We start from the raw sequence: 26,143 nt of genomic DNA, 5'->3' as shown, positions 1-26,143 counted from the left end.
TTAAAAAGTAAAAACTCTGTTCACATCTCAAAGTCTGTTTTAGTGTATAAAGTTAAAAGTGAAGGCAATATTGCTGTGTGCAGAGGTGCCTGGAATTTGGACACTGTTCTCCTGCTAGGAGGACCACTTGATGTGGAAACAGGTCTGTCCCAAACTTATTGTGTGTATACTGTAACAACCAGGAACTGCTAACCCAGGAGGAGTATGAGAGCCAGTAAGAAAAAACTGCTCAAACCGGCTTATTCTGTGGTTAGTGACTGCCAACGTATGTGGCACCCAAAATTAAGGATCTCTACTTATGAGAAATGAACATGATTCCAGCATAAAATAAGGGAAAAGGAGGACCTTACAAATGGCTGATAACAGCACTGCAGTCTCGAAGGAGGCTGGGGCCTGTGTGCTTCTAATTTTCATAATCTCTGGGATGTGTTTCCATTTCCACCACTCATACTTAACATTTTTAAAATCAAACTTTTAATTTAGTCTATAGGAATATAAGGGAAATCTTAGATTTCATGTGCTAAATTATTTTGAAATTCACACTGAAATACAGCAGTACTAAATTCTCTTCAACCACCCATTTTGCTACTTTTCTGGTGAGTATATAGTCGGTGCCAGTCATTGTGAAAAAATCTTTATTTTAAGAAAAAAATTTAGTTAACAAAAAAATTTAACAAGTTTCACTTAGCAAAATACACCCAAAAGGAAATCACAGTACAAAGAAAGTTTTAAGTCAAGGCCTCACCAATTCCTACAGTATTAGTAATGTGTCTCAATTTTCAAAACTAACTTATTTTTAAAAGCTTAAACTTAACCTAAAAGATTTTAAATGAAAATAAACTAGAATGAACAAACATGAGAAATGTTCCTCTTTGAATCAGGGATCTAGCACCTTGAGTTTTCCAAAAAAGCACGCCTCCCCAATGTGTTCACGGTGATGTGGTGTAAAAGATCCATTTAATGTACTTAAAACTACTTTAACTCAGATAACATCACTCTGAAGTACACTACCAAAATGTTAATTGAGAAAAGCTGAAAATAGTTTTAGTTTACTCAATATCACATGCTAGAAGAAAGTTTGCATGAGAAAACACTGAAGAGGTAATTTTTTAATCCAGATTTCACAAACTCATGGTGCAAAATGGGTCCCACAGCTTCCTCTAGAGTAATAATTGCTTTTCACTGCTTGCTGGCTGCCTGTGAAAATTTGATTGCAATAACTCAAATGCTTCTACAAAACTAGTCGTATCCACCCATGCTGTTCTGGCCTCCATAGCCAGCCCCGTAACAGCCGCTCACAGACTGGCTCTCGAGGCCACTGTAAGTGGACTGGGCCGACACCCCCATGCCTTGCATCATCTGGCTGCTATATGCCCCATTGCTGGCCCCAGTTGTGGAATTCAGGAAAAGTTCTATGTATCTGTGTTGCATGTTGGCCCGGTCTTTGGACATAGCTGCCACAGCTTCTTCGTGAGTGGCAAACTCAACATCGGCTTCGCCCGTCACTCTTCCATCAGGGCCAATCTCAATATGGACTCTCACAGGGTTGAGTGGAGAGAAGAAGTTGTAAATGTCGTTCTCTGTGGCTTTGTATGGCAGCCCTCTCATGTGGACGCAGTGCCCAGTGGTACTCTGGACAGTGAACTCGCCGTCGCCGTATCTGTGGTCATACATGCCCGAGAGACAGTAACTGAGGTCTCTCCCAAAGAGATCGGTGGTGAAGCCGTAGCCATCGCTGAGGCCGCTGTACTCCTCATAGCCCCCATAGCCTGCACTATACGCACCAGACCTCATTCTCTCCAGGCCCGCTTGCTTGACAATACCAATATACCTCCTGGCTGTGCCGGGGCGGTCATAGGGCCCCGGCCGCTGTACAGACATGAACTTCAGAGGGGGATCTGAGTATGACCTAACTTCTTCCTGACTGCTCTTAAACACTTCAATATACCTGTGCCCTATTCTCTCCTTGTGCTTCCCTAGGGCCTTCTCAGCTAACTCCTGTGAGGCAAACTGCACAAAGGCTTCCCCTGTAATCTTGCCCTCGGGGTCCACAGGCAATGTGATCCCGTTTGGCACAATTTCCAACCCTGAGAAGAACTGAACAATTTCTTCCTTGGTGCATCCAAATGGGAGTCCTCGAAGCCGCACGAAGCCATCATTGGCGGTGTCGGCACTGTTTGGACCACTGTGCTTCAACACCCAATCCATCTCGGTTCTGTGGGACTTGAACACCTCAATGTACCGGTGTCCCATGCTTTCCCTGTCTTTTTTAAGGGCCATTTTTACATCATCTTCTGATTCAAGTTCAACAAAAGCCTCACCACTCTGCCTGCCTTCTCTAGTGTAGATGAAATGAACGCCTGCAGCCCCATCATGAATTGTGCAGTCAGAAAGGAAATTCTGCACATCCTCAACAGAGCAGGACCAGGGCAGGCCACGGAGCTTGACCACAAAGCCTTCACCTCCCTCGGGGCCCAGCATCATGGACACTTGAGAGGACAGACGTCAAACAAGCTTGGGTGCAGCTTTTTGTGGCTGAAAAGAAAGCAAAAACTACTTTACATAATTTTTCATTTATTATATACAAGAATATGCAGTAAATCTTGTTTTCCTGATTTTACAGATGAAAAAAGTAGAGTAAAATACGTTAAGAAATATAAATATACCAAATACATCTGAACTGAGATTCAATCCCAGGTCTCTCCCAAAATTATGTATTAGTCACAGACTGAAAAAGAACAAATTATGAGTCTTAAACAAATACAATAGCAATCTGGAAGCTTCAATCATTAAGCCAAACTTATAAATTCTAACAGTCATTTTAAGTTTCAGAAAGGAAGACAAAAGAATGAAGTAAGCCAGTATTTCAGAAATAGAGAACTTTTCAGAACTGGATGAAAACATGAGATTATTATATATCTCAAGTAAAAGGACATTTTGTTACTAGAGGAAAAGGCAGAGTAATAAATACGAAATGTTCAACTACACGGGTTATCAGAGAAAACCAGATTATTGACAAACTACCATTCTGACTCACCATAATTTTATAATTTATAGTAATTCAAGTATATGATGAAGTCACCTTATGTAGCACTTTCAATCACTATTTTTAAACTACCAACATGCAAAAGGGTAATTTTGTAATGAATTCAGTCCATCCCCCTACAACAAATGGAATTCATATGTTCCTTCTCCTTTATTGTATGCACCCAGTAAAAAAGCCCAGGAAAATTACCTGTTTCGTGGTTAATACTGGCTGGATGGGTGGCTCAGGGACACAAAGCCAGGCAAAATGTTTCGTATTTTGGACAATTCTTTGTTGTGGGGAATAGGCCTGTGCATTTTAAGATATTATACAGCAGCATCCCCGGCCTCTGCCCACTAGCCACCCAAAGCACCGCCCCCCCAAGTGTGACAACCCCAAAGGTCTCCAGATATTCCCAAATGTTCCCTGGGGATAAAAACTGCTCCTTGAGCTGAGTGACTACTGTAAATCGGGGCCACCGACCTTAAAGTGGGCCCTCAATACTGCCTGCAGTTCCACCCCTCTCCTCCAAAGCCCTGAGCTGTCTATGGTAACTCACCTATTTCTAATCTCCCCTACCTTCAGCTGGTCTCTCACCTGGTTCAAAGAATAGAGATCACGTAAAGGAACTACCACAAAGTCTAGAAACTTAAACAAGAAGGAGTTGCTTCTCTTATCAGCTGACATTACATTAGCAGGATCACAATCCTGCTCTGGTCCCAACTCCACTCACCCCAGAGAAATTATTATTATTATTATTATTATTATTATTATTATTTTAAGTGAGTTCCATGCCTAGGAATATGCCCAATTTGGGGTTTGAACTCAAAACCCTGATCAAGGGGGATCAAGACCTGAGCTGAGATCAAGAGTCTGACAATCAAGAGATCCACTCAGATGCCAAGAGAAATTTATCTTCATAGTCTCTTCACTGAAGACAAACTAATTTAAGTATGACCATTTCTAACCAATGCCATAATATACCTTCCCTGACATCAACTTTGCCTCTAGCTGCTTGATTTGCTGACCCCCTCAGTAAAATTTCAGAAGGCAGACCTCTACTGTCCCCTCTACTCCTCACCACTGAAAAGGCAAAATCTCTCACTCCTTGTATTTTCTTCATTTTACTCATCCCCATAGCAGGATTTAACCACTCCCTTTGGCTCTTAATGATGCCAACTATCTCCTGGTTTTCTATTAATTCCTTCGATCTGTTCTCCCAGCTTCTTCCTTTGAGTCCTCTTCTAGGCAGCCTCGTATGATTTCCATGGTCAACTAGCCCCGGGCCCAGGACTCAAGTCCCGAGCCTCAAACTTCATGAAGCCCAGAATGGTATACAAAATTCTACTCCGTAACTCCTACACCCCATGAAAGAAAGCAGCATTTTCTGTGAAACTCTTCTTTAGCATCTCAGCTGCAGATATAAATAGCCTTATCTGTCATCCTTAGGTTCTAGAAAAAAAATGAAGTAATCCTTGGACAACTTTGCCCAAGCCCTCAAATCCAGTGCGTTCATTACCTCTCCAGTGATTCCATTCACCACCCTAACCGACATTCTTAAGTCCTGTTCAAGAACTCTTGATTTCAATATAAAGGTTTGTCACAGTTCTATACTCAGTCGGGCTAGGGAGCCATTGCATATCACAGTTAAGAGCTCAGTAATTCCTTTTTTATTTCAATTGTCAAACAACTCTTTTTGCATTGCCCTCCTATCCCTTTCTACTTCCTCATTTCTAATTCCAGTACCAACAGCCCATGCAAGGATATTCTTATCTGGTTCTTAAACTTCTCCAAGTGTAATGGCTAGCCCTTACTGCAACCCAATCTGTAGCTCAAGTGTTCCCCTAGACCGACTGTGTTATTCTCCTGTTCCAAATCCTTGGTGGCTTCCCACTAGCACTGGAACACAAACCACAGATCTAATGGGGTACTTAGACCTTGCAACTTTGGCCTACAACACACTTATCAAGCTTGAGTCACTGCCATCAAAAAAAGAAGGAAAAAAAAACCCCACCAACAAAGAGCAGCACACACACACACACACACGAAATCCACTCCTTTATTCATTTCTGTGCCTGGAATGTGCCAGGCTTTCTGCTCCCTGGGATTCAACCACACACGGTTATTATCTCCCCAAACATACTCCACCCAACCTTCTGTCTAGCTAAATCCAACTAATCCTTAAGGTCTCAGCTCAAACATACTACCTTCCCACAAGATCTTCTCCTTCTACAAATTAAGTCTTATGGTTCTATACTCCCATAGCATTCTTGTTCTGATTTGTTTAAAATGTCTTCAAAACTGCTTGGAGGGGCACCTGGATGGCTCAGTGGTTTAAGCCACTGCCTTCAGCTCGGGTCGTGATCTCAGGGTCCTGGGATCGAGTCCCACATCGGGCTCTCCGCTCAGCAGGGAGCCTGCTTCCCTCTCATTCTCTCTGTCTGCCTCTCTGCCTATTTGTGATCTCTGTCAAATAAATAAATAAAATCCTTAAAAAAAAAAAAAAAAAAACTGCTTGGAAAAGCCTAGCAGGGACAGACTGTTCGCCCCACCCCTAGCACAGCAGGCCCAAGATTAGCAAGAGATTAACTGATGGCACTATGAGGTCAACACCTCCCTCTACAAAGGGCAGTCTAGGCTGAAAAAGACATGCAGGAGGCATAAACGAACACAATTATTTAATATAAAATTACTTAAAACACCCAACAGTATAGTACAGATTATAAATGTTTTGCTTCAGAAAATAAAGTTCCGGGGCGCCTGGGTGGCTCAGCGGGTTAAAGCTTCTGCCTTCAGCTCAGGTCATGATCTCTGGGTCCTGGGATCGTGCCCCGCATTGGGCTCTCTGCTCGGCAGGGAGCCTGCTTCCTCCTCTCTCTCTGCCTGTCTTTCTGCCTACTTGTAATCTCTCTCTCTTTCGTCAAATAAATCATAAATAAAATCTCAAAAAAAAAAAAAGTTGACATTTAAAAAAAGTTCCAAAAACAAAGTAACTTCTCTCAAAGCAAAGAGCACTCTTTTCTAAAACACACATCTCCATGTAAACTTTCGTTGCTTACTTATACTCCAGAATAAATTTTCTCTTGTATTTCTCACGAAAAGTCCCAGACCTAACTCCATATTCTTTTAAACTTCCAATGGAACACAAATCTAATTTTAGGTGCAAATATAACTCAACATCCTCACTCTGCCCTCAGAACCTTCAGCATTTGCATCCCTTGTGGAATTTTACAGTACTTAGGACATTAACTAAATAAAGTTCAGTAGGAGAGTGTAGATTTCTACTCCACATTAGATTTAAAGCTAATGACAAAGATCTTCAGGGTAAGAAGTATCCCGCTTAAATACATAAAATGTGGGTAAGAAATGTCCTGCTTAAATACATAAAATGTGAACAAAAAGTACTTTTCTTAAAAGAGCTCACCTTAAAGAACCACCCGGGGAGGGGCTGCCCACAGTCGGAGACACTCCTTGTAGGTAACGAACTGTCCTAAAAGAGAGTGATATAGCCGTCTTGCCTCAGTGTCCCAGCACTCACAGAGCAACCAGAGGTGGTGCCCTGGCTGGGATGGACTCCAGTTCCCTTCCTCCTTCTCGAGAGGCAGGGCTGGGGCTGCTGGAGGCCCTTTATAGCCCAAGGCTTCCATAATTAAAGCACACACCTGGGACTGCCCCCACAGCATTTAAAAGGTTTACCTTTTCATAGGATAATAGACAGGGTTAAGAGCAGGGAAACATCACACCAACCCAGAAGAGACTTAGAATTCTAACTCTAAGCTCCGAGAGGAAATCTAAATACCGAGGGTGGAGCAAGTCCACAACAGTCCCGGGCACAGGGGCAGGAGGTGAGACCCTAGGCAGCATAATCTTTACTGGGACAGCTCATCAGAGTCGATGCTAAAATTGTTCAACAGGATTTACGATTTATAAGAATCCCAGGCTGGGGGTGTGGAGGGGGGCAGGGTGGAGATGGTCAACGTCTTTCCTTCCCAGTTTTATTTGGTAACTTCATTTCTTGTGACCTGTATTTGCTCTGACATTGACAATAAAGGGAGGAAATTTTGAAATACGCTTTTCAACAGGAAAAACATCACGATCATCGCCCACAGCCAAGTGATTAAAGTGTCCCCAAAGACTAGGATACATGAATTCCAAGGAGTTGCGAGGGAAAACCAAAACCACATTCTTAATTTTGGAAAAGTGTAATTGGAAAGTGAATTTCACTGAGTGTTGTCTTAAAGATAAATCTGCCCTGTCCTAGCCTCCTGTATTGTTCCATGAGATACCATGGTGGGGGGGAGCGGTATAAATGTCAAGTACCACAGTTTAACAAACAATAACTTGAAATTCTCTGGCAGATGGCTTCAGAAAGTTTCATCAGTCCCTCTCTTGTACCCACAGAAGAGTGGTATCTAAAAGGCAGAAGAACCCAGGCATCTTAATGACTTGATTCCCTCCTTCTACGGTTAGCTCCTTCCAATGTAGTCTGCAAACCAACATCTACAGAACCGTCCTCGGACAAGCAAAGCGCCGGGACGGCCAGCCACACGGAGGCCAATTTTCACCAGACTGAAAAGCGGGAGGCGCACGCGCGAACACACGCTGACGCACTAATAAAGGACGGGTCTCACCGGAGCACGACCTTACAATCGCTGGAGTAGGAAAAAGTACTATTCTGAAGTCCTGCACCTGGAACTTCTAATTTAACTGTACCGCACAGGATGTGGCCAACTCCCCCAAGTGAGCGGAATGTGCGTAGTGCACAGACCCCCCGTGGATGGATGTTGTTAAAATGCAAAGATTCTTGAACAATAGACTGGGGATAGAGCAAGATTCTGCATTTCTAACAGACTCCTAGACTCCCGCGAGGCTCTCCTTCACTCTACTGGTTAGACGGGATTTAGTTTGGATTCAGGTAGATCCAATCAAGATAAAATGGGTGCGCCTCATTGCCAGGACTGATTAGGTTTATCTACCGAGTACTAGGACGGCTTACACCCCACCCTCTTCCTTAGGAGAGGGTAGTCAGTGGGACCCTGGTTTCACCCTCTTATTTGTGCTGCAGTAGCACCTAGAGCATTCTCACCCTTATTTGTAAATAAATATTCACCTGCAGCAAGTATCACGCAAGAGCCAGATTGTCCGGGGGGTCCTAATTACTCAGAAAATTCCACTCTTAAATCACAGTGGGCGAGAGAGACGCTGTTTCAGGATTACGCAGTTGACTTTGTTGCTCTTAAGACTTACCGCTGAGGGGAGCAGGACTGATTTCTATTTTCATCAAACAAGCGCGGTTTACAGCCAAAGGACCCCTAATTCCGCCCGACGCTTAAAAATGCAGACGGCTCCGGGGAAAGTCCAGGTGCGTCTCCTTTTGTTATTAACCTGAAAATGAAACTCAAGCGGCTGTGGGCGAACGCCTCAGACGACGGCTCCAACTGCGTTCTGAAGCTCGCAGCCGCGCGGGCCGCCAGGGGCGCGTCTGAGCGATTTCGGCGGGAAGCACAGCGGCGCTCGCAGGCGCTGAGCTCCCCGGGCGGGGAAACGGGGACGAAGTGCTGGGGGGGGGGTCTCACTTGGCTTCTACCTGGCGGATGCGAGACCCTACCGTCCGCCAGGCCCCACAGGAAAAGGGACGCCGTAGCGCCCCTTCGCGGGGCCTGGGCGGGGTCAGCGGGAGCTTCCGGGGCGGGGGCGGGACGAGCTGAGGGCGGAGGGAAGAGGGAGGAGGGCGGAGGGAAGAGGGGGGGAGGGGGGAGAGGCTTCCCGGGCAGAGCGGGAGGGGGAGGGGGAAAGAGGTCACCGGGCGAATGCTTCCCGGGCCGGGTGGTGGGAGGAGAGATCCCGGGTGGAGGGAGGGGGGGGGAAGCTTACGGAGGCGGGGGCGGGGGGATGGGGAGGGAGGTCGCCGACGTCGCCGAGGAGGTAGTGAGGTGGGGCCGAGTTCCCTGTCCCGGCTTCCCGGAGCCGCGGGGGAGGGGGCGGAGCTCCCGAGTCGGGGGGGAGCTTTCTGGGGTGGCCAGGGCCGAGTTCCCGGGACCCGTGGGGGGCGGAGCTCCCGGGTCGGGTCGGGGGGACTTCCTGGGGCCGCGGGGGTAGAAGAGTTCCTGGGGCAACGGGGGGGGGGGGGGGATAAGAAAGAGTTCCTGGAGCAGGCGGGAAGGGGGGGGCTTTTTGGGAGAGGGAGGACGAGTTCCCGGGACTCGCGGGAGGTGGGAGGTGGATTGGGGGCTGAGAGAGGGTGGATGGGCGGGCGGGCAGGGGTCGTCCGCTCGCGGCGGCTCACCACGACGGGTCCGGAGTCCGGAAGGCCGGCGCGCGCGGCTGCGTCCCGGAGGCAGAGGCCGCGTGACTGAGGGCGGCGGGCCGGACGTGGGTCACGGGGTGTAAAGGAGGAAGTGCCACCGATGGGCCCGCCAAGATGTCACCAATGGAAACGCGTCCTGCAGGTGCGGCCCGCGGCCCGCGCGTTCGGCCCAGGCAGGAAGTGGGAAGAAGGAGGGAAGAAAAGCAAAGAGGAAGACCGTTCTGTGTGAGTTCTCCGGAAGGGTGCCAGGACGGGGAAAAGTCCAGAATACTAGCGTAGGGGCGGGGAAGATTGGCACGATTATGTGGAAGAAATGTAAAATTTAAAAAAATAAAAAATAAAAATCTGAAAAAATCTCAAAGCAGGAAGAATTGTGAAAAGAAACCAACAGACAAAAGGTAGAACCTCTTTGTATATACAGTACCTTGTTTTATATATTTGGGCATAGATTCATGTAAATACTTTGCGTCAGTTTAAAAGATTTTAAAACTCGCAATTCTTAATATCCCACAAAGAATTACATTTTACGAACCTCTGAATCCGAGTTCAAAAGAACAGTCTTGAAAATAATTACTACGGGCGCCTGGGTAGCTCAGTTGGTTAAGTGCCTGCCTGCCTGCCTGCCTGCGGCTCAGGTCACGATCCCAGTGTCCTGGGATGGAGCCTGGCGTGGGGCTCCCCGCTCTGCGGGGAACCTGCTTCTCCTTCTCCCTACCGCTCGCCCTTTTAGTGCTCGCTCTGTCAAATAACATCTTTTTAAAAAATAAGGCAACTGCAACATGACCAATGATTAAATTTTATAATACGAAATTTAAAAATTTTAGTTGTAATTATGGTGCTATGGTTTTATTTTTGGAGTCAATACTTACAAGATGTATTTGATGTCTAGAATCTGATTCTAAGTCTGAGTGGATGGAGTGGGATTACACATGAAACAAACGGGTCATGATTTAGTAGTTCCTGAAGCCGGGTGATGGGTAGGTATATGGAGTTTCCTTTTACTTTTGTCTCTACTTCTCTGTATGTTAAATACTTTTAGTAATGAAATTATTTTTTTAAAAAAAGAAATCGTATAATCTACATACTAGAAGTAACTATGAAATGAACAGGATTTATAGGGGAGAGGAATCTACTAGCTAGGTAAGAATACGCAAAGCCAGACTGGCAAATGAGTTCAGTCCTTCATTACAAAATAGCTCCAAGGGAAAAGACCAAGCCAACACTTACTGAATAAAAGAAATCTGAGAGATTTATCATGGATTCACAACACATGGGGTATATCTGGATTTTGAGTCAAACAAATTGATAAACATTGTGGTATTTCAATTGACTAAAAATTTGATATTAAAGTGGTTTTTTAATGTTTAAGTGTATTTACTTATTTTAGATATAAAACTAGTTATGTTTAAAAATAGAAGAATTCGGGGCACCTGAGTGGCTCAGTGGATTAAGCCGCTGCCTTCGGCTCAGGTCATGATCTCAGGGTCCTAGGATCGAGCCCCGCATCGGGCTCTCTGCTCCGCAGGGAGCCTGCTTCCTCCTCTCTCTCTGCCTGCCTCTCTGCCTACTTGTGATCTCTCTCTCTGTCAAATAAATAAATAAAATCTTTAAAAAAAAAAAAAAAAAAAAAAAAAAATAGAAGAATTCGTTTCTAGAGTTTTATTCACCGGAAGTATCTGTGGATAAAACTGTTAGCTGGGATTTTTTAAAAAATTATTTGGGGGGTAGGGGAGAGGGCTGGGTGGCTCAGTCATTAAAAGCCTCTGCCTTCGGCTCAGGTCTCGATCTGGGTCTGGAATGGAGCCCTGTGTCAGGATCCCTACTCTGCAGGAAGCCTGCTTCTCCCTCTCCCACTCCCCTGGCTTTTGTTCCCTCTCTGGCTCTCTGTCAAATAAAATCTTAAAACAATTAGGTGGAGAATGTTAAGAAAAACTGTCCCTAATTGTGGAAGCTGGGTGACAATCAAAATCCAGCCATACCATGGAAAGTTATACATAACACTAAAAACTGATGAATTCAAGAGAAGTGAAACAATATTCCAAAGAAAAATTAAGCCACAAAACTGGCTTGTTTTTGAAAAGAATATCTCTACAGAACTGAGGTACCCGACTATTTCATAAGCATTTATTTTGCTTCACTGAAAACCTCTTCAAAATATATTCTTGGTAATTTACGTAACTGGTATGCGTTTTCTCACTTATTTTATTCGAATGTATTTGTTGAAGTTAAGTAGTTTTACATATGCCTTCCTGCCTCAAGTGGTTGGTGACGCTGGGGAGATGACAGTTAATAATTGATCAGCCATGATACGGTTCCTGCCTGGTGAAGGAACAACGTGTACCGAAGACATGGGGACTTGCCCTGCTTAGACCAATGAAAGAGGAAAGGAGAGAAAGATCCTCCTTAGCCTTGAAAGCCTGGTTTGGTATTTTGTACATTAGTCTAAGACCAATGGGAAATCATTTAATTGTTTCAAAATGGAATGTGGTGTAATTTATGTTTTTGCTTTTCAATAGAAGTCTAGCTGTTATCTGGAAAACAAATGGTGGGAACAGATGCGTGGAGAGGAGATGGGAAGCAATGAGCAAGTTTAGGAAAAACTGATGGTACCCCAAAGTAAAAACACTGTTGCAGAAATGAAGCAATTGTGCCAAGATTTGAGTGATGTACAGTAGATAAAAATTTATCAAACTTGGGAAAGTCACTCATTAACTCAGAAATACTGTGCACTTACAAAATGCAGGCACTGTGCTAGGTCCACAGAACAGAAGGCTGAGAAATCAATAAAGAAATTAGGCTCCCTGCTCAGCGGGGAGCTTACTTCTCCCTCTGCCCCTCCTCCCCACTCATGCTCTTGACAAATAAAATCTTAAAAAAAAGAAGAAATACATGTATGATGACAAATTCTGAATGACCCAAAACTAGAAAATGGAGATTAATTTACACTGGGGCTCTAAGAAAGTGACAAACAGATCCTAAGCATGAGAAGGGATAGGAATGGGAAACTTTCTGCCCCTAGTAAATACCTAAGGTATAAAAGCAGATTTTAGAAGACCCCCCCCCCTTTTTTTTTCCTTTGTGCACTATCCTACTTATTCCTCCCTAAATGCTTGGTCAAATTTTTTTACTTTTTACTTTATTATTTTATTTTATTTTTTTAAAAGAGAGATTTTATTTATTTGACAGGGAGAGACACAGTGAGAGAGGCAACACAGGCAGGGGGAGTGAGAGAGGGAAAAGCAGGCTTCCTCCCAACCAGGGAGCCTGATTCAGGGCCCCATCCCAGGAAGGCAGCTATGCTCACTACTATACCACCAACGCAGGGCCCCATCCCAGGGCCCTGGGATCATGATCTGAACTGATGGCAGAGGCTTAACAATGGAGCCACCCAGACGCCCCTCTTTATATTTTTAAAATGCAGCCCTTGGCCAGGGTCTGTTTTTGTGCTGGTTCCCTTGTATAAATATTTTACTTTGTGGTGAATCCTTTTATTTTTTAAAAAGACTTTATTTTCTTAAGTAATCTCTATACCCAATGTGGAGCTCGAACTTAACAACCCTGAGGATCAAGAGTCGCATGCTCTACCAACTGAGCCAGCTAGGCACTCGTGGCAAATCCTTTTAATCTTCATATTCAGGTCTTATTAAATTCACAAAAGAGAATTTTAGATATTATCTGCTGGTTATGTCTGTTTTCCCTTGAGAAGCAAAGATGGGTTTGGGAAAAAAGCAATTCCCTGTCTAGGGACAGTGCATGAGCAGAGCCCAGACCCCTAATTTATTATGGGTAGTTTTCCTGTTCCACTGGAAACCTCGTCTCTCCCAAACCAGCAATTTTTATAAAGTCCCACTTCAGTGGCTCTTAAACATTTCTGGCTGTCAAATACTTGAGAATACGATGTAGTTCTGAACCAACTATTTCAAGAAAGCACACCCCCTACACAGTTGTGCCAAAATTTTCAAGGGGCTCAGGCATCCCAAGTGACAACTCTGACCCCAATTTGTACAACAAGGCAAGTTCAATACATAAAGCTACCTCAGAGCTATTGAGAGAAAAGCTGTAGATGGATCATTAAATGTGTTATTAACATTCTAAATGTTTAGGGTGCCTGGGTGGCTCAGTGGGTTAAGCCTCTGCCTTTGGCTCAGGTCATGATCTCAAGGTCCTGGGATCGAATCCTACATGGGCTCTCTGCTCAGCGGGGAGCCTGCTTCCCTCCCCTGCCTGCCTGCCTCTCTGCCTACTCATGATCTCTGTCAGATAAATAAATAGAATCTTTAAAAAAAAATTCTAAATGTCTATTATTACTACATTTTTATCCATCAAGAGATATGTATTAAATAGGAAAACTATTTTCCATTATCTTTTAATTATTAGGGCTTTTAGTTTGTGTATTGTAGCTAAGTCTCGGGTAATAATACACTTTCCCTCAATGTTCATTTCTCAAAAGCTGTGTTAACTAAAAGCAAAAATAGTATGTGATGTTAGGTAAATTGTATCTATTATGCTTGTATTAAAATTAACATAAGGGACAAAATTTTACCCTACATAGAACATAGAAATTTTACCCTACATAGAACAAGCAGCTGTTGCTCTATATTATTGATTACATTCTGCTAGTGACTCAGGAATCAAAACCCAAGTTACCACAGAGAAAAAAAAAACATATCTGCTACGTACACTATCTGACTTCCATTGCTTAAGATAAAATCTGTTTTCAAATGAGGGGAAAATTTCATCATCTCTATTTAATTGGTAGTGCTCTCCCCACAGTAAGAAATATGATTCAGCACAGCTAAGAAATTTAAGGCAAGAGTTGGGGGGAGGTTGTTAAAGAAAATACGATTGCTAAGACGACAGTCTCCCAACCACCTCCCCTATGAACTTTCCTGTAGCTCTTTCCCCTCAGTAAGCAGCCCCTGGTTGGGTAACCAATTAGATCCCAGAACCCGACAAAGGTCTCAGGAGGCCTTGTGGGTTACACTCATGGTCTCCAGAGAGATGGTTAGAGTACATGCCCACAGCCCTTCAAGGGCCTATAGCTTCCTCCTGGGGCTCTGTGGAGAGCTGACACGTTGTCAGGTCCCATGCAGCTGCCATAGGAGCGAAGACTGCTGTAGCATTTTGTGCTCAATTTTTGCTGCTCAGGGGACCATACCACACTGCCCTGGGAAGGTAGAGAACAGATCCAAGAGGAAAGAAACACGGCAATGCACATGAGAGTGGCTCAAGCACCCGGAGAGAATATCATGCATTCAGACAACAGCTTAGAACAACTGACAGTTTTAAGTGAATGAGAAGCAGTGGACAAAACACTAAATTTTTTTAACAAAAAAATATGAGAACTTTCAGATACTCAATTACAGAATATAAAACTTTTCAAATTTGAATTTTGAATTTATAAAGTTAGTGATAAAGCAAAAGCACAGTGGCCTAAAAAACCAAGTGGAAGAAATATCTCAAAACAAGAGAAAGAAATAAAGGGAAAAAGATATGAAATTTGGAGGACACGGATGTAACACGAGGCAACAGAAATAACATGTCAATAATAGGAATTCCAGAAGGAGAAAAAGACACAATTGGAGGCAGGAGAACAGATAAAGAATGAAAGGGAGATTTTCCTGGCTTAAGATAAACGTGATCGTGTAGTTCCCAACAGATATTTTTGAAAGACACAACCTAGGCATATGTTGCTGAAACTCCTAAATTTAAAGTATAGAAAAAACGGCTTTGGAGAAAGAACAAACTGGGTACAAAGGATACGATAGTTAACCACACGTGCCTACTGAATACTTGAAAGTGACAAGTACAAATTGAGATGTGCTCTAAGTATAAAATGCACACTAAATTGCAAAGATTAAACCAAGAATATAACATCTCAATGTTAAAATACTGATATGTTGAAATATTATTTTGGATAATAGTCAATCAAAATACATTAAAATATACTAAATTTAAATATTAAAACACACCCCAACTCATTTTACTAAGGCCAGTATTACCATGCTTTATGGGCTGAAATGTGTCCAAAATTTAGATGAAGTCCTAACCCCAGCACCTCAGAATGTGAGATTTGGAGACAGTCTTTTTTACAAAATGAGGTCATTAGAGTGGGTCATATTCCATTATGACTGATGCCCCTCTAAGAAGGGGAAAATTGGAGACAGACAAGATGACACAAACACAGAAGACAGCCATCTAACAAACCAAGGAGAGAGATCTGGAATGTATCATTTCCTCATGGCCCTTAGAGGAACCAACTCTGCTGATGCCTTTATCTAGGATTTCTGGCCTCCATAACTACAAGACAATAAATTTCTGTTGCAACCCAGTCTGCAGTTGTTATGGCAGTCCTAGTAAACTAAACAATCTGATACCAAAACCAGACAGACATCACAGGAAGCGATAACTACATACTAATATCCCTTATGAGTACAGGTGCAAAATTCCTCAACAAAATACTACAAACTGAATCCAACAACATGTAAGAAAGGTTATACACCATGACCAAATGAATTCATCCCAGGAATGCTTAAGGGTATTTCAATCTAAGAAAATGTTCTTGAACTAGGTAGTAGTAGTTAGTGATGGTATTCACAATGTTGTGAATATACTAAAAACTCTGATTGTACCCTTTAAACTGGGTGAATTGTATAGTATGCGAATTATATCTCAAATATGAAACAAAATAAATTTGTCATTCATTCTATTGGACAGCATATTCTATTGGATTGAACAAAATTTTGTGTAAAACAGAACAAAAACCTACAGAGATGCCAATAATGGATCATCTCTGCAATGTAGATACTTATAAGAGGGCAAGGAATTTTTAGTATTTACACTAGGTCAGAATATTTGTAAAAGCAGCATACTGTCAGGAAAACCTAACAGGAACTCAGAATTTTTCATTCTAGTCTTTCCCCCCTTAATAATTATTGCTTTTTGTGCTATGTTTAAGAAATCTTTTTCTTAGGCCAAGGCCATATGGGTGTTTTTTTTCTTTTTTTTTTTTTTAATTTCAAAAGCTCTGCTGTTTTCATCTACATTTTTATGTTTTGATCTATAATCAACCTGGAATTGATTTTCCATTTCCAAGACTGTTAGAATTAGTTTATCAAGTTTCACAGGCTAATTTTGCTCATGAACTCAGATGAAAAGATCCTAAAGAAATTATCAGCCAACAAAATCCAGCAATACACAAAGCAATAATCACGACCAAGTTGAGTTTGTTCCAGGAATCCAACTGCAGCTCATCATTTCAAAGTCAATCCCTGCAATCTGTCACACTGACATATTAATGAAGATTTAATGAGTTAACTAAGATTTGTTCATGCTTTATGAGAAATGCAAAGAAATATCCTACACAACAGAAGAAAATAAGAGGAAACTGATGAATTCCTCTATAAACTGGGAGTAGGGAAAACTTTCCTGACCAAGACCCAAAACCCAGAACATGGGAAAATACTGAAAAATTTCATTACATAAATACAAACAAAAACCCCCAAACAGAAACCTCCAAACCTCTTATGCATAGCTAAGAGGTTAAGCTAAGCAAACATATCAATGATAAAATGGGAAAGATATTGCCAATTTTCCCCAAAGTATTAGTATCTTTAATAGAGTATCGACAAAGTCCATCCACCCAAAAGGAAAATGGGTTAGAAGTATAGTCAACAGAAAAAGAAATGACCTTAAACATGAAAAGATCCTCCACCTCACCCATTTAAGATAGATTAAAATTTAAAATGAAGTAACATTTAAAATACCTACCATATTGGCAAGAAAACATAAAATTTGAAAACATCCCCTTGGCAAAATAGGCCCTTTCAAATACCACTTGTGGAAATATTAAATGGCCAAAAAAAAAAAAAAAAAAAAAAAAAAAAAAAAGCAAAGACGCATACAAAGGATATTTATCTCAGCTCTATTTCTAATAGGAAAAGGCTAGAAGCAACCCAATCACCCACCACTAGAAGTTCAGGTGAGTTAACTTTGTTGGACCCACTTAATGAAGGATTACACCTTAAACTAAGGAAGGAATCAAAGATCACGGTGGTTGTGTCAAGTCAGGAACCAATCTGAAGGGCTCCCACTGGCCACAAACTGGGTAATTTCTGCACCAAAGAGAATAAAAGCCACAGTGAATTAAATTACCTGTTAAAACTCAATGACTTCAAAATGATACAAGAAAAAGTGTCTTTAGCACAAGCTAGAGATCACTAATTATGCTGGATATTGATAGACAACAGGAATGGATCAAAATTTAAACTACCATTTATAAAGTACAACTTAGAATAATCAAATGATTAACAAAGAAAGTTTCCTCTCTCTAGAAATACTCCTACTACTAAACAAGAAGTAATATTTAAAGTGTCACTAATTTGGAGATATTAACAAAACAATGGATTTAGGAAAAGACCATCAATAGCTGCTAACATCACAAAGGGGAAACACAAGTCCCTTAGGACGGAGTAGGCAAGAGTGCACAGCACCTCCAATGAAGTATTCTCTCCAAAAAGAAAATGGCAGCAGAACCAGAACAGCCCTTACAGATAATTATCATTTTACAGGAAAGACAGAGAGGTCAGAGATTCAAACACGACCACTGAATGTAACCAGAAAAACCCAAAGCCTGAGGAAGGAACTCTGCCCAATTCATTCAACAAAAACACTCAACCCAATTCATTCAACAAAAAAGAATAGAGAACCCCCTAGACTGACTAATAAGGTAGTTACTTCTCCACACTGAAAATGTGGCGAGTAAAAAGTGAGATGTGCTGGGCGCCTGGGTGGCTGAGTTGGTTAAGCTACTGCCTTTGGCTCAGGTCATGGCCACTGGGCTCCCAGGTTTGTGGGGAGTCTGCCTCTCCCTCGGACATTCTCCCCTCTCATGCTCTCTCTCTCTCCAATACAATAAAATCTTAAAAAAAAAAAAAGTGAGATGTGCTGTACATATAAGGTACATACTGGATTTTGAAAGCTTAACTGGAAAAAAATGTAATTTAAAAATTACATGAGAAAATATTCTGAACATTATGTTAAACTAAATTATTAGAATGAACATGTTTCTTTTTACTATTAAAAATGTGAAATTATATAAGTGGCTTGCATTTTATTTCCACTGGAAAACGCTGCTTTGATTAACAGAATTGAAAAGAGATGGCCACCAAGTTAAGGTGTGACCTTGTTTGGATTACAATTCAAACCAGCTATAAAAAAAAATTATTTAAGAAATATACAGTCAGGTGCATTTGAACACGCGGTATTTAATGATCTCAAGGAAATACTATTTCTTCAGCTGTAATAATGGTATTGTATTTTTTTTTAAATCTATAGAAGCTAAAATATTTATGGATAAAATCCTCATATGTCTGGGATTTGCTGTCAAATAAGCCAGATTAGCCTTAGATGAGCTAGATTCTCCCTCTGATCTGCCTCTTGTTATCCACAATAACTCCCAATTCGGGGCGGTAAGATGGGAGCAGGGTGCCTGCCAGAGGAGGGCTGCCCCTGTCAGACAGACCTGAGTCCTATTCCCTCCCTGGGCAAGTGACTTCATTTCCCCCTGGGCCTCCATTTTCTCATCTGTACAACACGGATAACAGCAATTACCACCGCCCCCCTCCCCCGACCTACAGGCGGGTCATGAGCATGTGACTTAAAAATACGGTCAAACTCCTAGCTCTGTGGACCCAGTTAAGGGTCAATTCACGTGCTTCTACAAAAAGTCTGCGAGCCAGAGCTCAGATTCAAGAGACCCCCCCTTCCCATTTCTGCAGCGCTGCAGGCACTTATCCGGGATGGACCCCTATGTCTCCACACTCTCCTTCACAGTTTTGACCATACCTGAGGACCTATTTAATCAATCCTTTCACTTAAATCAATTCACATTTTTACTTGAATATTTTGTGTTTACAGAAAGCCTTCTGCAGTATTTTTAAAAGAAAACTAGTCACTCGCTGATTAAAAAAAGATAAAAAAAAAAGCGAATACCACAAAAAGAATGTTTAAATAGAAAAATTAAAAATAGAAAGGAGACCGTAATACAGAATAAGCCTAATAAATTTACAAAATGCATACGGGCACAAGAGATGACTAAAGATGGGCTTACTTAAATATTAGTAATTAGTAACAAGAGCAATCTCTCCTAAAATTCATTAAAAGTAGAAATTTGCTCACTTATTTTAAAATGAAGACTCATGTCTAGAAATTAACACTAAAAAACATCACTTTTCAGACATATCCTAATGTATTTTTTGCCTAACCGGAGAACCCGAGTTATTTTCATTCTTACTAGAAATTCAGAAACAAATAGTTAACCTTTAAAAACGTAACTATTAAGTAATAGAACTACACTAAGGTAATTTCGACAATATTTTGAACTGAAATGGTTATTTGAAGTGTTCAAAACTCTTCCAGCTCCACTAAGCTCCGGATACCTGAGGCACGGCCCTAACCTCCCGCACCTCCGCACTCCTCCCCAACCCCCACCGAGCGGTTCCCCCCTTAGCGCGCCGCCGCTCGCGGACCCCTCTCCCGCCACCCATGCGGCCCTCAGTGGCAGATAGGAGCCCGAAGTCCCCGCAATAGTAGAGAGAACTACAGAAGGAAGCACGTTCGTTCGTCCTAGGGCCTCGGGGAAATAAACTACTGCGAAGAGCTTCCAGCAGGCAGGAGGGCCGCGCGGGGGGCGGGGGGTTAGGGGTGGGGGTGGAGGTCGTGCAGGAGCTGTGTCCCGGGTCTGGGGATTTGTCTGGCAAGAACCTGAGAGCTCCTTAAAGGTACAAATCAACGGGGAGGGGCCTGTGGCCTCCCAACCAGGTCTATAAAAGACCCGGTCGGTCGAGTCCCCGAGACTCGCTCGGCGTCACCAAGCCGGCCAGCGCCACTTTCAGTGAACCACGCGGGAACGCTGAAGGTAGAGGGCGCAGCGCGAGCACCGGCAGACTCCAGAAGTTTCTCAGGCGCAGTCAAGAATCAGCAAAAAATATATTCAAGGATACAAAGAAAAGATTAAGCTCGCAGGCAAAGGTAACGAGAGCGAGAGTTTCTACCCAAAATGCCGACACTATACCTCTAAAAGCAGGAGACAAAACGCAGACTGGCGCTCAGGGACACACGCCGCACGGAGAGGAAGAAAAGGCCGCAAAGACCGAAAGTGGAGGCTCAGCGAGCGGGAACGTGGGAGGGGGGAGGAGCCAGTTCCCAACCAGTCGGGTGCAACTCAACCACGTGAAAGTACCGCTTTCATTTTTAAATGAAGCCCCCCTCCCACGGTCGCCAGGTGCCTCAAGCTATTCCTGGCAGGGGTGCTCAGGCTCTGGACCTCTAAGTCCGCACCAGGCCTTTCCTGTTTCTCGCCGCGGGCCCAGCCTCCTCCCGGCCCTAAATCTCAGCCCAGCGGTCCAGTCCCCAAATGTAAGGCCGTTGACCTCCGATCCCACCTCCCCCCACCCCAATTCTCATCCCCGCCACCCCTAGCCCCAGTGAGCCGAGCCCCGGTCTGTACCCGAGTAACCGGCTTTTGACCTCATATTCTACCTCTCCCGACCCCAACTCTCAACCTCGTCGTCTCCAGTCCCCATTCGGTTCCCATGTGTGAGGCCCTTGATTTCAGACCTAGCCTCCCCCGACTCCAAATCTCAGTCCCACTGTCCCCACATTCAAGGGCCCAGTTCTCGGTCGGTCCCAGTTGTGCGGCCCTCAGCCTCGTACCCGCCGCCCGTCCCGTCCCTCACCTCGGGATCCGAGTCTCCACGCTCCCGCTCTTCACATCCGGCACCTCGATCTTCCCTCTGAGCACCTAGAGGAGGGTGGAACGCGGGGAACTTGGCAGTTGTAGCTGAGGCAGTTGAGGCTTGTTTACCATCACCATGGAAACCCCTGGCAGCGCGCCCTGGGCGGGGCCTCCGAGGGGTGGGATCTGGCGCGCGGCAGGCCCGAGTGCAAACTCCCGCCCAACGGGCGCACGCGGCGTTTACCCCGCTGTTCTGGGTTTGCCCGATCCCCGCTTGGCCCTGTACCCCAACACCTAGGAGCAACAGCCCGGGAGCCCGCGCCCCCACCCCACTTCCGGCTACCGGCGTAATAGCCGGCCGGTTTCCCCGCGGAACCCCACCTTCTTCTCCAGGAAGATGCGGCGCAGAACGACTTCCACCACGGAGCCGGAAGGACGCAAAGAGCGTGGGGGGCGGGCCTCCGCCGCGGGCGTCCGGGGGCGGGGCTGCGAGGGCGCTATTGTGACGCGCATGGAGCGGAGCCAGGGATTGGTCGGCAGGGCGCGAGGCAGGCCGGGGGCTGTGGAAGCGGAAGGTGTTGGGACGGGATTCTCAAGACCGGCGGGAGCCCTGTGGGGTGGGGGGAGGAGGGGAGTGTCTGATAAGCAGTATAATTGCGCTCCGAAATGTGCTGACTAGGAGAGTCCTTCCCAAAAAGAGTTCTAAGGATTCCTGGATTGAAGACCATCATGAAAAGAAAATGAGTTATTTCCTGCCGAGGAAGAAATAGGGAACCGAAAACACCGAAACAGATAAAGGCGGCTCCGATTGCAGGATTTAGGAAAGGATTAATGGGTTTACTCAGGTGGCTCACATGATTATCAACTTGGTGAAAAGCTCCCAGTCCATGAAGGTGACCCAGAAGACCCAGGGAGAATGCAAAGTTTTCAGTCACAGAACACCTTAGGCTGCAGGGTGGGTGGAAATGGCTACCCGGTGGAGATTTACTTGATATGTTATGGGGTTAGTAATTATTACCATTTTAATTTTTGGAGACTCTTCATAAATAGGAAGAGATCAAGGCATTCATCACAGGTTTAGCAGAGCAAATTATTTTACAATCACTCGTTATATTAGGGGACTGCTTGGAATAGTGGCAGATTATGAGTGGATGACACTGGTAGAGGAAAGAGCGGTTTGTCAAAAGAAGCTGACTCCAGGAAAGAAAAATGGGTAAAGTAAAAGCAAGAGCTGTTAGAGGAGGTGAAAATGTACAAGGAGAAAATTAAGACAAAATTAAAGAAAATGGATCCTACAAAAATCAGGTGTTCTTAAGAAACTCCCATGATGACTCCATCACAGCTCACACTATATAAAGTCTGATTCTGGAGAGAAAATGCAAGCAGCCAATCTGAGGCAAATATTAAAATTATATCAAAAAAATAGTGCTTCAGAATGAAGGGACCGTGAAGCCAGGTCCAAGAAAATATCTTCATGTAGTCCGTTAAGAGAGACTCAGCCAAACGGGCTCCCAAATCCCTTCAAGTCTGACAGTTCTCCATTATTCATCAACGATGCAATAATCTTTGATGGCTTCCCTGAATGAAAGACTAGGACCTTGGCCTGATTATGAGCTTCCCTCTGGTTTTAGGAGTCATCACAGGTGCCCACTATGCTTTTTTCCGGAGATGGGAACCAGCATGGTCACATGTAGACCCTCTTTCACAGTGAGGGCTGGAATGGCTCATACTGGTACCACAGATCCAGGCCTTTCCCACAAATGTCCATCTCACCAACTGGAAAATGCCCACACCCGGCCTACTTGGACCACCTCAGCTGTAGGGTCTTAGGGGCCTCCATTCTTTTCACCTCTGTGTCCACCTAAGCTCTGAAGCGTAAAGAGACCTTTTTTTTTTTTTTGGTTGTTGGGAGTACCTACAGAGAGATACACCTTTAATGTTTGTGGTTTAAAAACAATTGAATTCACCACAAGTGAAGATCGCCCCAAGACATACCCTCTCACAGAGACTGACCTGCCTTTTTATTCCCTGTTATTTATGTAAATAGAGTATCACAAATTTAATTCCTTTCAATAAATATTTTTAAGTTTCAGATATAGGCTCCTCTGTGGAAGCCACTCATCCATAGCAAATGGTACCGAAGTTTGTATTGTCTGGAGTCTATTAAAATTATCCAGTTAATACCCCCTTGAAAGAACACTTTACCCATTAAGCTTTGCCCCACCCCGCCCCCGCACCTTCCCCAGGAGAGTGCTGATGAGTAGGCAGGATCCCTGAGGCTCAGAGAAGGCTTTTATTCAAAGCCATAGTACCTGTCAGATAGCAATGAGGATTACAGTAGTTTACATGTATTGCACCTTCACTGTGGTTTGCACTGCTTCTGAATACTCAATTTCATTTAGCATCATAGCAATCCAACAGATGTTACTACCATCACCATTTAGTGGAAAGGAACTGAAGTGCAGAGTCACAGACACCTACAGATGGCACACTGAAGCACTCTGGTTCTGTGGTACGCACTATTAAGTGCTGCACTCTTGAACCCAAAAGAGAGAGAGATCTTCTAGGCTGGCTCACAAGCCCCTTTTCTGGCTTCCTTTCCCATTGAGAGAAGGAAAGAATGAAGTAAAAAAGCAAATTGAACTGTCCAGCAGCAGCATAGAGCCTGTCCAAATGTAATGTTTCTCCCTGAGGTTGGGTGTTCTAGTAGGCAGAGATTGAGGGATGAGATACCCAAGTGGAATGAAGGCTGGTTCAGCAGTCACAACCTCATCTGAAGAATTTTCCTGACCAATACAGAAAAATACACCTTTGTGAAAGAGGTCAGTTGTATGGTAGTTAGAAATGTGGTCACTTTGTAGTATATGCAAATATTGAATTATGTCTACTCCTGACATGAATACAATGTTATATGCCAATTTTATGTTAATAAAAAAAAAGAAAAATGTACTTTGAAGCAGTACCAATGTTTCAAGAAGTAAGTCATCACCCCACAAGGCTGGCCCCTTGGGTTATTTGCCATCATTTCAGGGATTACTTTACAGTTATTTCAAACAGCACTTCATATCAAGAAGTGAAAGAGGAATTATGGCACCTCTCTGAGCTTAATAGTTACTTGCTTGAATTGGGTTTGTTTTTGTTTTTGTGGGGTTTTTTTTTGACCTAGCCAAAGGCTGCTGGTGGACTGGGTGATACTGGGCAATCCCTTTGACCATCTCCTCATCAGGGTGAGCAAGAAAAAAGCCCTGGCTTGGACATTAGTGAACTAGGTCTCCCTGTTTTCATTCAGAGTTGTAAGCTTTTAGCTTGATTAGAAACTATGTACAGAAGATGCCTGTATACAAAACTATGTACAAAACTATGTACAGTTAGATGCCTTCATTTCTGTGGGGCTCAGGAGAGTCAGAAAACTTCATTTGGACCACATGTGGTGCTTTTCAACTCTTTAAAAAGCAATTACTATGATACAGTTTTTGAATGATGAAATATTTCATCCCAGGAGAATCAATGGGAAGTATTCAAGTTTGGGGATCAGAGAAGTAACAAAAATGTATGATCATTTACATATATTTTTGGAAAGAATATTGCTTGCCATGATACAAGATTGTATGGGTAGATGTATCTTGATCCAGTTTTGAGGCCCTGGCTAGAAGGTGGTCAGTTCTTCTTGAGTGACCCATTAAGTCCACAACACCAAACATCTCCCTTATCTGAATTATGTACTCTGGACCACCATACACCCACTCTGATTATGCCAGGGTCAAGGATCAGGTATCCTGGGATAGCCCTGGGAACCTAGAGCCTGGTGAAATTATTCCAATTAGCCAGTCCTAAACCTGTTTGTCTCGTCTAACCATTCCTTCCCGCAAAGACCAGAATAGAGGTGCTTGCCCACAGTTACCCCTCGCTCTGCTTTTTGACCAAACTGGTGCTTCCCCTGAGTGGCGTTGGGTGACCTGATATGTTCTCCTCTGAGAGCTGTTGAGTACAGAAAACTGTTTTCTTTCTCTTGATCAGTGCCTGACCTCACCACACCTCACCCAAGGTACTATGGTGAAAACGATTCCTTCCCACTTCAACTTCTCTTTCAAAACCATCATGGTTGGGTGTGGGGGAGGGAGCTTGCACTGAGGTCCCTGTGTCAGCCCCACAACTCCCCTGAATACTAACCCCTTATTAGGGAGCAGCCTCTCCTGCCTCCAATTCTTCACAGCAGACTTTGTGCTCCTCAAAAGCAGATGGGAAAGGAGCCAGTGTTGCCAAGTGATTCCTGAGCGGCACTGCATGTGGGGAAAAGGTGATAGGACAGAAGTGTGAGCAGAGGCCATGTGGATTCCAGTCCTCCCTCTGAGAGCTGAATATATGCTAAGCATTTTCATTATCTATACTTTTCTCAGAAGTTCTTTTTTTTTTTTTTTGCACTTGAGAATTATTAAGCTGCAATGGTGTCCTGCTAACATGTATATTTTGACTACTTTATTTATAAAAAACAAACAAACAAACCCAGATGTTATCCTGCAAAACTGGAACAACTTTGAGATTTTCATCTTCATAATAGGAGTCAGTATGAATTTCAAGGTTTTTGACCTATAACAAAAAAAAAATGGGGGACAGTTAAAGAAGATCAGTTGACTAAAGTGGTTTGGTATGTGGGTAGCAATAAGAGAGAGAAAAAGAAAAAACAGTGGATGAGTCTCACTCTCTGTACAAGAAAGAAAAAAACAAAAATTACCTGTATCACAGTATCAAATCAAGAATCACTAAGATGTGCTAAATAAACTCTTGCTCTTGTCAGGGCATACCAAGAGGGGGGCCACATGGAGTACTATAAAGAAACCAGGGTCAGTGGCTTCATACTGTGGCAGCCTGGTTAAGCTGAAGGATATTGCCCAGAATTCCCTTCCCTGTGTGTTTACATTTGGGGAAGGGACTCCCAGGAGAGATCCTTGTGTGAGGTTTCAGGGAGCAGAATGGGCTCTTCCTTATTATCATTGGTGGGTGGCAGAAGGCAGCCTTATAGCTGCTAAATATACCTCCGCTATACTCTCCTTTAACTTCCCCAACTCCTGGGCCA

At 43.7% G+C, this 26,143-nt stretch overlaps 2 protein-coding genes across 21 annotated transcripts in view; both read right to left on the bottom strand.

Annotated features, from left to right (window-relative positions):
- Positions 1-618: 618 nt before the first annotated feature.
- Positions 619-21,532, bottom strand: HNRNPF (heterogeneous nuclear ribonucleoprotein F). 16 transcript variants are annotated; one of them, XM_046027373.1, is made up of 6 exons: positions 21,451-21,519; positions 21,071-21,135; positions 9,312-9,602; positions 8,273-8,410; positions 6,450-6,515; positions 619-2,535 (listed from the first exon to the last, which is right to left on the bottom strand). In XM_046027373.1, the coding sequence occupies exon 6, from the start codon at positions 2,482-2,484 to the stop codon at positions 1,240-1,242; it is 1,245 nt and encodes a 414-aa protein (XP_045883329.1). In that variant the 5' UTR covers positions 2,485-2,535; positions 6,450-6,515; positions 8,273-8,410; positions 9,312-9,602; positions 21,071-21,135; positions 21,451-21,519; the 3' UTR covers positions 619-1,239. The 16 variants fall into 16 exon arrangements, 15 of the variants coding, with proteins under 15 accessions (XP_045883329.1, XP_045883331.1, XP_045883336.1 ...); XM_046027375.1 differs by having other exon boundaries at positions 9,312-9,468; positions 21,451-21,516; XM_046027380.1 differs by lacking the exons at positions 21,071-21,135; positions 21,451-21,519 and adding exons at positions 3,236-3,334; positions 20,407-20,783.
- A 4,001-nt stretch (positions 21,533-25,533) lies between these two features.
- Positions 25,534-26,143, bottom strand: part of ZNF239 (zinc finger protein 239) — a 97,564-nt gene continuing 96,954 nt past the window's right edge. For 4 of the 5 annotated variants that reach the window (XR_006821262.1, XR_006821264.1, XR_006821265.1 and 1 more), the window contains one exon: positions 25,560-25,656. Coding sequence is in view for 1 of the 5 variants with exons in the window: in XM_046027394.1 (XP_045883350.1) it covers positions 25,643-25,656 (14 nt within the window). In the remaining 4 variants the exon portion in view is untranslated. Of the gene's footprint in view, positions 25,657-26,143 lie in introns of all 5 variants that reach the window. The other variant, XM_046027394.1, reaches the window with a different exon arrangement.

The sequence above is a fragment of the Meles meles genome, chromosome 13, assembly GCF_922984935.1.
Source record: "Meles meles chromosome 13, mMelMel3.1 paternal haplotype, whole genome shotgun sequence".
In the NCBI taxonomy this organism is placed as follows: domain Eukaryota; kingdom Metazoa; phylum Chordata; class Mammalia; order Carnivora; family Mustelidae; genus Meles; species Meles meles.
This window is presented reverse-complemented; position numbering and strand designations above follow the sequence as displayed.